The 14,170-nt window shown below is 46.1% G+C and overlaps 1 protein-coding gene across 1 annotated transcript in view; it reads right to left on the bottom strand.

Annotated features, from left to right (window-relative positions):
• MEGF6 (multiple EGF like domains 6) overlaps window positions 1-14,170 on the bottom strand; it is a 233,632-nt gene that overhangs the window by 21,971 nt on the left and 197,491 nt on the right. The window contains exons 16-22 of the mRNA XM_032763797.2: window positions 12,124-12,252; window positions 10,983-11,117; window positions 10,504-10,638; window positions 4,619-4,744; window positions 1,976-2,107; window positions 843-971; window positions 154-285 (exon numbers count right to left, since the gene is read on the bottom strand). Of these exons, the coding sequence (XP_032619688.1) occupies window positions 154-285; window positions 843-971; window positions 1,976-2,107; window positions 4,619-4,744; window positions 10,504-10,638; window positions 10,983-11,117; window positions 12,124-12,252 (918 nt within the window). The remainder of the gene's footprint in view (window positions 1-153; window positions 286-842; window positions 972-1,975; window positions 2,108-4,618; window positions 4,745-10,503; window positions 10,639-10,982; window positions 11,118-12,123; window positions 12,253-14,170) is intronic.

The raw sequence follows: 14,170 nt of genomic DNA, 5'->3' as shown, positions 1-14,170 counted from the left end.
GCTGGCCCTGCTGCTACCTGCACTTTAACCATTGTGGGTAAGCAGAGGTCTTCACTCAGCAAGGCTGCCAGGCCAGCACCTTTTCCTACCAAAAGCTAACAGAGTTCAGCTTGGTTAGCTCAAAGACAAGACCAACCTGCCGACAACACTCACTCTGATCACAGTGGAGTCCTGTGGAGCCAGCTTCACAAATGCACCGTCCTGTGCTCCTATTGCAGCTTCCGTCACTGTTGCTGCAGTTGCAAGTGTTAGCACAGTCTGGGCCCCAGTGGCCAGCATCACAGGCTGAAACAGAGGAGAGACCCCGCCCTGAATGGCAGTGCCCTTTGCTCAGCTGGGCAAAGACACAGGGGAAAGGGGGCTTTTCTTCTCTCCGCTGCACGTGCGTGGCTTCCATCAATGGGCACAGCTCATGTAGACAGAGAGAGAGGAACGCAGCCAGCACTCCTCAGGCCAGGTCAATGGAAAGAAACTAGGTGATAAGAACAATGAGGAGTACGGTGGACCTTAAAGACTAACAGGTTTATTTGGCCATCAGCTTTCGTGGGTAAAAAACCAACTTCTTCAGAAGCAGCTCCTCGTTGTTTTCTTGGATACAGACTAACACGGCTACCCCTCTGATACTAGGTGATAAGGTAACACAGGGTACCACTGCATTTTGTACAGGGTCCTTCGTGCAGACTGAATCTCCACAAAGAACACAGAAGGGGTGGGGGAAGGCAGGTAGGCAGAGGCTGTGAGAGACAGTTGCACAGACAGAACGGGGAGACAGATGGAAGTGAACATCCACCGAGGAAAGGTGCCCTCTATACCACGTCCACAACACACAAAGGGTACCATACCTCTCCTGCAGTTATCCCCAGTCCAGCCAGGAGCACAGCTACATTTCCCTGTCACTGGGTGACAGTGCCCGTCATTCCCACAGCTACATCTCATCTGGCAGCCCGGCCCAAACCAGCCAGCTGGACACACTGCAAGGGAAGAGAGAGATTAAGAGCAAACTACTGCTATAGCAAGGGTGCAGTAGTTCCATTTTTGATAGGCAGCGTGTGGCTCTAGAGCACAGCCATCAATACTGGGCCCAGCCACATGCTTTAAAAACCCTGCTTGCCTGAGCTCAGATGCTCCCGGCTGGGCTGGCCAGCTCCAGGAACCTGCGCTGAGGGGCTGCATTTCTTCTAGGATTACTGCTTCCTTCTGTATGTCGAACAAGGAGGAGGATTAAGCCACTCACCTGCAAGCAGCTAGACTTTAGCTCCATACCACTGCCGGATCACAGAGGGATTGTCTGAGCAGAGCACTGGGACCCAGGAACTGACTTGCTGTGTGACTCTGGGTGAACTTGGTTTCCCAGGCCTAGGCTACGTTTAAAATTTAGGTCAACATAGTGATGTCGGTGAGGCACAGGTGCTGGAATTAAGGGTGCGGTTGAGGCAGGCACTGCTGCACCCCCTAGCTTGAAATGGTTTGCATCATATACAGGGTTTGCACTTTGATTCAATGGCTCTCAGCACCCCCTCTGTAAAAATGGTCCCAGCGCCCCTGCAGTTAGGGGTGTGAGAAATGCACAGCCCTGGCCCACATAGCTATGCCGACCTCACCCACAGCTGTCAATGGAAGCGACCATCAACTGGGGAGGCAGTGTTCCTGCACCAACAGAAAAACCCCTTCTGGCGCTGTAGGCTGCTCCTCCACTATGGGGTTACGGCACCACAGCGACGCTAGCATAGACATATTCCCTATAAAAGGGACCCGTGGTAGCTCATAGGAGTTGTGAGGATACCAGCTAATGCACGGCACTCCAGGATGTACAATGCTAAGCGTCGTTTCTTGTTTAGCCCAGTGGTGACAGATAACCTCAGGCTCAGATCACTAAGTAGGATAATCCAGGCCTCGCCGGTAGGAATCCTAGTTATCACCACCCATGTGCACTCACCAAGACAGAACGAATCCAGCCTTAAATAGCCCCACTTACCATCCTGGCAGCGACTGCCAACATATCCAGGTGGACACAGGCAGGCACCCGTGGCAGGGTCACAGCTGGCGTCGTTCTCACACTCCAGGCAGATCTCCTGGCAACCCACTCCCCAGCGACCAGCGGGGCAAGCTGAAGCACAGACAGAGACAAATGCCAGAGGAATTTCCACTCATTATTCCAAAGGGCAGTTAGTGCTGGGGAAAGGTGCCAGCTCCACAGCCCTGGAGGATGACATGCTCCCTTTATCCACAGAGCCGGTGTGGTAAGGGAAGGGAAAGGGCAAACTTCTGTGCAGCCAGTGGACACGACCCCGCCTTGGAGAGGCCACTCCTCAGTGAGCCCCATTCTGCTGAGAATACTAATAAGGTGGCAATTAGTACCAATGGCAATGCAGACACTGGTCCATTAGGAAGTGTCTGAAGATCACCATGCTGCTCACTACACCTTCCTCCTCCCTGTGTTACTGCTGCTCCCACATCAGGGCCTGGGGACAGGAAAAGCAAATGCTACGAACAAAAGATGCCGCAAAAAGCACTAACGATGTTTCAAATCTGATCCCTCCTCCCCTTCCCTCTCTCACCAGCCCACAGTCCTGAACAGAACCCCACCCTCATGCAAATATTTTCAGAGAGTATTCACCCTGTTTACATTCTCCAGCAAGTTTTATTGTTATTTAATTTGAATTAAGCTTTTTTCCTTACTTTCTGGGTCCCCGGGCCCTACTCCAGAGAAGAGAGGGAAGCTAATGACAGTAGAAAGGCAGCACTTAAGTCACATAGTTAAACTTAACAAGCCTTTTCTTCCCCCACCAGGCAATCTTTCCAGGAGTTTGAACAACGTGAATGTAACGCTGAACAGGCTGGGAAATCTGTTTCTTCAATTCAAGAGCGTTCTTTCAAATATTGCAGCCCTGAGGTGCCTGCAAGCTCTGGGCACCTCTCCACAAAGCCATTTAAAAGGAACTAAAGAGACAGGTTTATTTTATCATTTCTTTATGACTTAAGTGAGGCTTGTGCTCTCGTGATCTGAATTTCCTCTCTTTCAGGGTGTGGAGCTGGGGGATAGACTATACGCATCCCAGCTGCTGGAGCCAGTTACCTTTATGACAATGACAGAGTCTCTACGAATGCCAACATTCTGCACGACTACTCTCTGTCTGGAATGCTGTTCCCTTACCAGCCAGAAAGTTTTCTCTGTCGCACTGTTTCATACCAGGAGTGAAATGAGGTACCGTTGTCTCTACAAACTCAGCAATGCTGCCTCCTCCACAGAAAATGCTATTAATTCCTGAGCTGGTTTTCTGAATCCACTTTGCTTGTTACATGCATTAGCAGGTTCGGTTTGTTTTCTTTACCCATTTTGCTTGTTTTTCTTCTGATATTCTAGATGAGGAATGACATTTTGCGTGCACAAGCCCTAACCCACCAGCTCTTCACCAAAGCCACATTGCTAGGAGTCTCAAAGAGGGCTGCTTCAGAAAGAACAATTCATCCAGTGCCAGGGGATTTATAGTGGCACTAAATTCCAGCCAGAGTTACTAAGGTCGAATAGGCTGAACTGTTTCCTCTAACACCTTGGAGTCTCGAGGTATCCCAAAGCATCTGCTGAGTAAGGAGCCGAACATTCACAATGCACTGACTGTGCATGCAGGCAGCTGGTGCAGCTGAAGCACAGCATCAAATATGTGATGGACATACAGCAAAGCAGACCAGATGCTTACAGACACTAAAAAAGGGCCTGATCCTGCATGACGCTGCTTTCCATCCGTTCTCACAGGGTTCAATGGGAACAGATGGTGCTCAGCGCTCCCCACAATGGCATCCTAAAATTGTAAGAGTGAACCACTTGCTTTTGCTGTGCATTGAGACAGGTTTGCTTTCTTGCCTGCTTTATGCAAGCACATAATTCTTCAACCTGTGCTAGCCCAAGCACTTTCCAATGTGTTTCTTGCTGCCTGATCTTATAATTAGTGAGTTCTGACCTGCTCAAGCAGGTGGTCTGCATTCAGGCAAGATGGTTTCACATTGCTAGACAGAGATCTTGCATAGCATTCTTAAGATTTGCATTTAGTTCCAAAAAGGAGCCAGGAAGCTGAGAAGTGCTGAAGCTGTCAAGTCTCCTTGTTAAAGTGATACCAAGCTCCTCCAATGGCTGGGGGGAACTATAAAGTGCCGTACATGTGTGTCTTTTATTGTTCAGTCAAGCTATTAGAACAAAGACATTTCAATAGGACTAATATCTTCCAGCTGTTGTAGCTAGTTTTTTTATTTAGGGATCTGTGTCTTCCAGTCATTAAATGGACATGCTGAGGATTATAAAAAATATATATACATCTGTAAATAAAAATTCCTTAGACCACAACAATTGGAAAATCCAATTCACTTTTCATTCCTCATTCCATTTATCACTTGCTTACACTTTATTCAGCTTGGACAATGGACCCTGACTAGCTGATTTTATTGTTAGAGCCTTGTACACAAAAATAATGCTGCCATATATATATATATTTTTTTTTTTTTTTACTTCCACACGATCTATTTGCAGGAGGTTTGTAAAACCTCTTTAATTTAACAAAAGAAAAAAAATAGATAGTTTAAGTCCTACCACCACCACCCTCAGCCACATCTCTTGCCTTCTCACCTCGGCCACAGTCAAGTCCTGTTCTACCCGGCAAACAGATGCACTTTCCAGTGAGCCGGTCGCAGGGGGAGCTGCCACAGGAACAGGATTGTAGACAGTTAACACCAAATGTCCCTTCTGGGCACTCTACGGTTAAAATAATGGAGGACAAATCACACTTCACTATGACACGTTTTCCAAAAGACTTTCAGCCAATCACAGCTCAGATCCCTCCCGTCACCACGAAGGAGATACCTCTTCCCTGACTCTGTGGGTCACATTATGGCTGCTTCCCGGTGCATGTGTCAAAAGGCAAGAGGGAAAATGGCCCCCTCCAGTGGAAAGGAACATAACCACACTGTATATTGCTGAGGAGCTGCGGAGGGTGGCATGAACACAGGACCATGCTGCAGAGGGAGTATGGCTTAGTGGGGTGTGCCTGTGGCTGCTATTGACCCTAGCCATCATGCCCTCCTCCCTGCTCCAGACCTCACCCTACCCACCATGTCCCTAGGGAGAGGTCCCTGATAATGAGGCAGCTCAGAAATTTCACAGCACCACACTGTGTTTCTATTTGAAATTCTATTCTGCCCTTTCACTGTATAGTTCACATGTTCAGTAACTAGCATTTGAGGCCAAACCACCCTCCCCTGCTGCCTATGGTTTGTTGCCTGCAAAGTGTCCTTATCATAGGCACACTCAGAGCATGAATATGCTCCATTGTGAAACTGAATTCATCCACAGGCAGGAGCTGCCAGATTTTAGCACCTTTTTGAGTATATTTCCTACAAGATTGGGCATTGTCTGTAAACCAGCCCGCATTCCTTCCTGGCATGGAACAACTAAGGACCTCATATGTCAGTGGTTCTCTTGTACTGAAACACAAGTGACCCATTTTCTGGGATCTTGTTTCTGTAATCTGACCAATCAAATGTCTGGCAAATTTATCTATGGCTAAATCTTAATGTTCAGTGAAGCTAAAAGAGTTCCCCCCAAAAAACAAAATAAAAAAAACACCATAAACTAAGGGAAGGTGGGAAGGATGTTCACATGGCTAATTTTTCCTGTGTTCCCTTAACAATTAAGCAGGAGATTTCTGTTTGGGTCAGGGATTTCATGCCTCAACTGTACAATGTGTGGAGAAGTCATAACCATTCGTCATGTCAGTCTCTTGCCATCAAAATGATGGCGACGGCCTGCAGCAACATAATGCTGAATTGAGGATACAACAGGAGGGCAAATGCCATGCAAGAAGCCCCCTTGCTTATACTGAGTCACACATAAAATGGACACATATTGGCACACAGACACCACTGACATCAGTTAACCCTATGCAAGTGCCATGAGGAAGAGCCCTAAGAACCTTCATAACTGCATGCCTCGCCCACTTGAGTTACAGGAATGGCTTTCAACACCTCAGCACATCTGACCTCCCATGCACTAGAGGGCAGCTGTGCACACACTTACACACCAGAACACTATTTTCAAATGAGTCAAACCTCTGTTCTCCCAAAACATTGCGTAACCTGATGTCCAAAAAAACACATCAAAGGCTGAGACCAAAGTTCTCAGACATTACAGAGTCCAATTTTTATGAATCAGCACTGTCGACAATGGATAATTTAATGCAAAGCGAGAGAGAGAGAATTATCATGCACAAGAAGAATGCACATTTTCATTTCCTTAGCTCACTGCATAAGGATGATTTGTAAAAGCCACATTTTGTGTTTTTGCAGAACAATCTGGTTTAGTAATTAAGTCCCACATAGACTGAGTGCCTCAAAGTTAAAGATCCTTAAATCCTATTTGAATCTCTGAGGAGAGCTCCATGCTTGGAATGTTTTGGTTCATATGCCCCAGCGTTTCATAAGATTCAGGCAGTGAAACACACAGACATTCGCAAAAGATGGAGGGGGAAACAACCCCACACCAGTTCAGAGATTTAAAGCAACACTACAGAGTTTTCTGATGTTTCTCTTCTTTGCTAATTGGTGGCAGATGCTTGTCTTCGCACTTTAATAGTTTCCAGATCCAGACAAGAGTCAAGAGCCTATTATTTCTACAAAAATTTTTGTGTTATTTCCTGTGACTCTTCCCTGAGGACCTCAGCTCCGTTCTTATTCTTTAAAAAAGCATCTCTTGATTGAAATTTCCAACCTCTGAATTAGCTCACTGGCTCCAGAGGCAGCACAGTTCTCTGCCATATGGAAGATCTGAGACTACCAGTGCCCTTAGGAAGGACCCCTGTTTCCCAGGTGATTGGAAGCTAGGAACTCTGTAGTGAAGCACAAACTTTCCAAAGTTTCAGAGTAGCAGCCGTGTTAGTCTGTATCCGCAAAAAGAACAGGAGTACTTGTGGCACCTTAGAGACTAACAGATTTATTTCAGCATAAGCTTTCGTGTGCTATATCTCACTTCTTCGGATGCATAGAATGGATCACATAGACAGGAGATATTTATACATACAGAGAACATGAAAAGGTGGAAGTATGCATACCAACAGGAAGAGTCTAATCAATTGAGATGAGCTATCATCACCAGGAGAAAAAAAACCTTTTGTCCTGCATCTCCTCTGGCAGATTCCTGAAACTCTCGTAGATTTGGCAAGGAGGGCAGCATATCAGAGAAAGGGGGAAAGAACTGCAGGAGAATAATGCCTGGTTGGCATGGGAAGAATCACTAAGAAAAATCAGTTGCATTGCCACTTGGTCAGTCCCAGGGGCATAATATTGGCCACGATGGGAGACACAAGCGGACAATCCTCACAGGGCTCAGCAGTTCAGCACAGATATGAAACCCAAAGATCAGACTTTTACCACAAAAGGGTGCCAGCTGCAAAGTTTGGATGCAAACTTTCCAAAGCTTTGAGGTATGCTCATCTTCAGGGTTTATCCCGAGTTTCTGGTCTAGAAATCTGGCAAGAATGGGCTTAAGATTTTGAACACCTCCTGCCTACAGTCAGAGCTAAATTAACCCCACACGAACAACTTTCCTAACTGTATTTTGGCACAGCCAATTATACACCTGTATAGTACCAGGAAGCACATGACAATGAAAAAAAATTTGGAGGAAAAAAAAGGAGAGAACTCCTCTTAGGAATCTCAGAAAAAAACCTAAAAAAAAAAAAAATCAGGCAAAAGAGTGTGTGGGTTCGGGGTATTTCCTATTTCCCCTGTCTCTTTTTAGCAGTACTGTATTATTCAAACACAAAACTAAGCCACAGATCTTGCTGCTAAGAGCGTTTTCATGTCAGCAGAGCGCATGGGTTGCAGGCACAGGACCAAAGCTGATCGAGATAGCTTATTTGTTGTCATTTGCCCCAGGGATGTAGAATAGATATAAAATCAAACCCTTTGACTTGCTCTACTAGAATAATTTTGGTGAAAATCTATAGCTTTCGCCTTCACTGATAAGATGAATGGGCTACATTTTCTGTGCTGTTATTCAGCATAAGCACATGCTACTGAAGTACACTAACACTTGTATCTGCTGAATGGGGTGTGGATGAAGTGCCTGGGTATGAGATCAAGCCAAACCTAAAACCCATCGGTGGTTACAGTCAGAATTTAGACGCTCAGCAGCAGCAAGCATTTTTATGCTGTGTTTTTTCCTTTCTCTGTCTGAAAATGACAGCACTTGGATATTTCCTACCGGATCCAAGCAGTTGGCACTAAGGTTAGAGGAGACAAAATGGTGCCCAGATGGGGTCACTCCTCTCCTCAGCATCCCCATGGACCAAGAACTGAGGAATAAACATGTCACATGCTGCTATCACACAGGTCTCTCTGTTGGTGTGTTACAGCCCTTCCCCCACCCTGTGTCTGTCTTGTCTGCTCTGACTGAAGCTTTTCAGGGCAGGGACTGTCAGCCACTCTGGGTTTGAACAGCAAATCGTGGCCCCCCCCTTGGCTGGCCCATAGGCACCAACAGAAACACGTAATAATAATACTAATTAAATGTGTCAGAACAAAACAGCCACACAAAAGGGGGTGATGCTTTTTGATCTGTGGGCCAAATTGGAGGCTGGACCAAAGTGCTATTTTCCAAGTTCGGTTGCAGTCATGTTTCCTGGTTAATAATCCCCTCAAACCTCACCCCAACAGTTCTTTTACTGCCTTCTCACTTAACCTATGCGAGTTTCACTGCAAGAAAATTGAACATGCACATCTGCCATGAACTAACAAAGCCAGGGAACTCTTACAGTCTGAGCACTGCACTGCAGTTACCTGGGAGATTCAGCCATGTATCCCAGTTGCCAGGCTGGCCCGCTTCCGTGAAGAGCAGAAAGCCGATAACAGGATCATATGGGGGCAGCAGGTTAAATTTTAAGACCACAGAAATATAAGATTTTCTCTCCCTCTTGCAGCTCAAAAAAAAGCTTTAATGTGGAATAAAATGCAGAAAGGAGACTGACTCCATTCTGCCAGGGATGGAATGCCTGAAAATGAACAGACGTCAAAGGAATAAGAAGAAAACGCTTCTAAATATCATCTTCATCTACAAAAGCCGAAGCACCCAAATGGCAGGATAAAGTGAGGCGTTTTCCTCCTGCTTTAATTAAGAATCATTATTAAAAAATGTCTCCGTCCACACTTTAAAAAGCTGCTGTGCTTGGATACAGCCCCTGGCCATTCTTATCATCTAAAGTTATTTCAGTTTCAGCTCATTTGAGCTGCTGTAGTGGGGTGGGAAGGCTGGAGGGTTGTAAAAGTAGTTCTTGCTGTCCCTTCTTCTGGCTTCGCTACTATAGGGAGAGGAAGCTTAAACTGACCACTACAGATGTTCAGACTCAGCATAGGCAGCAGCTGGCACAGGGCACTGCAGGCACCTGGAAAGATATTTGGCCTAACAAAGACAAGTGTGCAAGAAGGTGGTATGCATGCACTGGAAGTTGGGACATAGAAGAATTTTGTCCCAATTCATTTCTGAAATTCACAAGTCCTTCAGTGAACTTGAGAGAAGATAAATCAGGATTCACCCTTGGAGAACTAACAGAAAAACTGTAGCCACGGTACCGTGCCCAGTCACTGAACAGCCATATAGAGGACAACATTTTCAAAGGGACTAGCAATTGCGGATGCCTAACTTGAAATATCTGAAAGAAGCCAAATCAGTGTCCCACATTGGGAATCCAAACCCAGAGGTACCCAAAGACACCAGTAGTGGCTTTTGAGAATTTAGGCCAGAAGCCACACAGGAACGTCTTTACTAATGCTTCATTTCAAAGAAGTGCCTGCCTAGAAATAAGCCATTCACACCAACCCTTGTATGGAGTCTGTGTCTTTTATTTGTCTAATAAGCATTTTACAATGGACTATGCCACCCTCAATGTAAAGTGCTGTAAATGCCTCTGTAAATGTATCAATGTATTAAAAAAAACTGGTGTTTTAAATAATTTGGCACTATTTGGAAGCCAGTTATATTGTACTTCCAATGAGACTTAGGCTTTCAGGTCACGTAGGCACTTTCAAAAAAAATCTACCCTGCATCTACAGAGTGCTTAGAAATTGTTACGTGCGTCATTAACGCCTCTGTAACCTTTGAGACAAGTAACCTCTAGAACAATAGACTAGAGATGTACATATATTGACCCCTAGCACTGCAGTCATGCTATAGCAAGAGGAATTAGCCTTGCAAAGCATAAAATATCTGGACTCCACCTGCCCAGTTATTCTCTCTCTCCATTTTTAGAGCATGTTGGCTGCTGCAGCATCTGGGAAATTTCCTCCTTAGCCCCCTGTGGTTTTGATACACTATAACAAGCTGAATGGTGGTGTTCAGCCATCATCAGAGGAACCTGCCGGTGAAGCACACTGAGCTTTTGAAAAGCGGAATATGGGACATGCACAATCTGTGCCAGCGCAACACTTGCCCTTCTGCAGCCCAGTTCCACATGCAGTTTTTACCTTGGTCGCAGTTCTCCCCATGGTAACCTTCAGGACACTCTTTCTGACACTCTCCGTTCATGTGGTCACAGGAAACTCCCAGCGGGCAACTACATTTGTTCTTGCAACCACCACCGTAATAGCCAGAGTCACACTCTGTTAATGACAGTCAATGAAAAGAAAGAGCATTCGGCATTAGCAGACAGACCTAGGAAGAACACGCAGCCCAAACTGAGTATCGGGGATTTGAGGTATCTGCAGTGGAACTTTAATAGACCCCTCACTGATCTAACATATCACACCTAGCTGGATTGCAGACACAAGTTCAGGGAGTTTCCATTGGCATCCAACGTGTGAGGAACTAGGTTGAAAATTGGGCTTGCTCCCGTTCTAATTAACAGGATGTCCTTGGGGAGGGTCTTAGCGGTTCTTTGTTTTCCAAATAAAATTAATGAGCGGGGGCGGTGGGAGGAAAGTCTAGGGAAAAACTAACCACTCACTTGTCTGACACCTTTTGCCATGATAACCAGGTTTGCATGTGCAGGAGCCGTCCTTCTTGTCACACTCTTGGGTATTCTGCTGCACACACAGGCATTCTTCGGAGCACCCGGGCCCATAGGCCCACTTTGGGCAGGCTAGATGTGGTGGGAAAGCATCATTACGTGCTTTGGGAAGCCAAACAGCAGAGGACAACAATAGCATCGTTATCACCCTCCAAAGACCCTGCCCAAAGGGAACTCTTAGAAAGATCGGTCTGGTGGTAATGTAACAGTGTTAGAAGGGGGTCCTCTGGGCTCTGAAAAGGTTAATGTGGCCTGAGAGGCTAACAAACTCATCTGGCTGCACCTGAAGGGTGGGAATCAGGCCTAACTGAACATGAAGTCTAGCTGGGTCATGACTATAAAGAAAGGAAGACCAGATTAGAAGGGGGCTGCAGGTAGAGAAGGAGAGAATGTTTCAGTCCATTGTTGGCTGTAGAGAGTGGAGAGACTGGCAGGGTCAAGAAGGAAGTCCAGGGGGATAGCTGGCCTGGGGGATTCTCCCTGGAGTACAGAAGTCTGGTAGGGTACCAAGAGAGATAAGGAGCAGCCATCGGGGTGGAGCAAGCTGCAGCGGTGAGCCCTGATAAAAGAGCAGGATCTGAACTTCCGTGGAGAAAGCCCTGGCAGGCACTCAACTGAGGAACAGAAAGGGATGAAAGGTCAAGCCCGAGGAGGGCAGAAGTTGGGTTTGTTTGTTGTACTTTTAGTTAGGGATTTTGTTGAGGGATTCAGAGGAGAGCCCTGCTAGTCCCAGCCCCGAGAAAAGGTGAAGCTAGAGAGGTGGTGGGGAGATGGCCTGAAAAAGAGAGAGGAAGAAGTCCAGGCAGGCAGCTGCAAGGAGTCTGCATGAGGCCCCTGATAAGAGGATAAGGATAACCGAAAGCCCTGAGAGAGGGACATGAGGACTGTGGGACCCAGAGAGGGGGTAAGAACATGGAATGGGTGGGGACTAAAATGTGACCTGGCTGGAAGGCCAAGTCATGAGAAGGAGCATGACCATTGGCAGTGGGACTGGAAGAGGAAAGCTACCTATGCCATGCCCAGCCACTAGGGGGCACACCAGCAGTCAGCCAACTCTTCTACAGCTGGCCAGACTCACCTAAATGGCAGTATCGTCCGTAAAGTCCAGGGTCACACAAACAGGCCCCGTAAATTCGATGGCACCGACCTCTGTTGGCACAGTTGCATTTCTTCCTGCACTGTTTCCCAAAGAATCCTTTAGGGCAGCCTAGAAAGAGGAAAATGTACTCTGCTAAGAACACCCAGCACAGGAGTGCCACGTCAGTCAGTGGGGGCTTACAACAGAACTTGGCAAGAACACCTCATTGCAAAAGCACTGCCTGTATATGCTAAGAAATTATCACAGTCCTACAAGGCACCTGGATGTGAAAGAAGGAATGGATCATTTTGTCACCAAGAATAATGTCTGCCTCCCTGCAAGGTCAGATATCAAATCATATTCTTCTGGGCATTATGCAATGGCTGCAGGGATCAGAAAGGATTTGCATCTCTCACCTCATGTACAGGGTGTTTATTAGGTGAGGTGCATTATGGAGTGTTGGGGCGCTCTCTCAAGGAATCAGAAAATACCACAGATGGGATACTGGACTTGATGGAGAGTGATCTGATCTAGTGTGACACATCCTGTGTTACAGAACGATGACAAACCCTTGCTACAGACAGACCTCTACAGACAACTAGAAAACACCAAATTACCATTGACAGCTGGTTGCAAAGGCTCCCAAAGTGCTCTGCAACCAGAAATGCACAGAAGCCCTGAAATGCAGCCGCATCCAGGACACCAGATAGGAAGCACCAGGTTAGGAACAAAGACCAGTGGGAAACAAATGCCCTGTTATTTCTGATGACCTCCTAGATCAGACAGGACCTCACCCACCAAATCACATGGTACTTCCTCCCTCTATGTATCCAAGATACTCCCCAGGGCACCCATCACCACTGTTTCCACATTGGAAGGACGAAGGATTGAATCAATCTTGCTGGCAGCCAAACATGCAGTTCCAGGAAGTCTAGCTTTTTCAGCTCTGACACTTAGACCACTAAGCCACTTCCTGGGAAAAATTACGATCATATTTGAACTGATAAAGGAATAAAACAGTTGCCAGGTTTTTTGTAATGCTGAAGAATTTAATATTAGAAGCATGTGCCAAATACACTGCATCAGCAGAACATGCCAACCAGCAGAGGTACAGGTAGCTCAAGCCTTCTCCCATCTGATAACAACATCAGACAGTTTAGGAAGAAGGAAGGCTATCTGTCCCAATTCAGCAGCTCTTTATTGTTCATCTTAACCTCACCTTCCTGCTTTTTCACTGTACCCCTCAACTGCCTCCCTTCCTAAGGAAAAAAAGTCTGGGTGTCTCTTGAACTCATATATACTCTGCTTCAATTGTCTTCTCCAGCAATGGATTCCCTCTGCTCGTAACCACTTTCATGAAGTCATTTTGATGGAATTTCTTACTGACTCCCTGTTTTCACGTTTTTAGATTGTATCTCCATGATTTTAACCCTTCGGGTGAGAATTAAATCAATATCTGCACTAGCTTAACTGATCCTTTTTGTGCAGGAAGATGGGAAGCGACTATTCTCAAATATCTTCAGTGTCAACTTCCACTTCAGTGACAACTTTCCACGGCACTTCTATTTCTTATGACATGGTACCACTGAACTTTCCCCAAGACAATCATCTGCCTAGGAGTCAGTGATCATTACTGCTCCCTGCGTCTCAAGAAGGACATTACTGATCTGCTAAACTCAAGCTCCTAGGAGCTTGGTGTAGGAATTAGGGAATGACCTAGAACACAGATTCATGTCAAGTGGATTCTTCAATCATCTTTTTCAGATAGAAAAAAAAGTCTTTTTAAATGCAAGACTACGTGAACCAGCAAGTGAGATGGAATCTAGGGATGTGTCAGAGTCTCACACAAAGTGATGTTCCAAGCAAAGGGTTAAAAGATGCCAGGTGCCCTTAAAATACAGGTGTCAGGCAACAGATTAAGGAATATAAACTGAAAAATAGAGCATTTCCCGTGTAAAGTGCTTCTAAGTTTTAACAGAAGCACAAATGGACTCTGAACACCCGGCATCATACCTGGCTATGATCTCCATTTATCAATAGGGCAAAC

Source organism: Chelonoidis abingdonii, chromosome 23 (genome assembly GCF_003597395.2).
Source record: "Chelonoidis abingdonii isolate Lonesome George chromosome 23, CheloAbing_2.0, whole genome shotgun sequence".
In the NCBI taxonomy this organism is placed as follows: domain Eukaryota; kingdom Metazoa; phylum Chordata; order Testudines; family Testudinidae; genus Chelonoidis; species Chelonoidis abingdonii.
The sequence above is the reverse complement of the archived record's forward strand: the minus strand, read 5'-3'. Positions and strand labels throughout refer to the sequence as shown.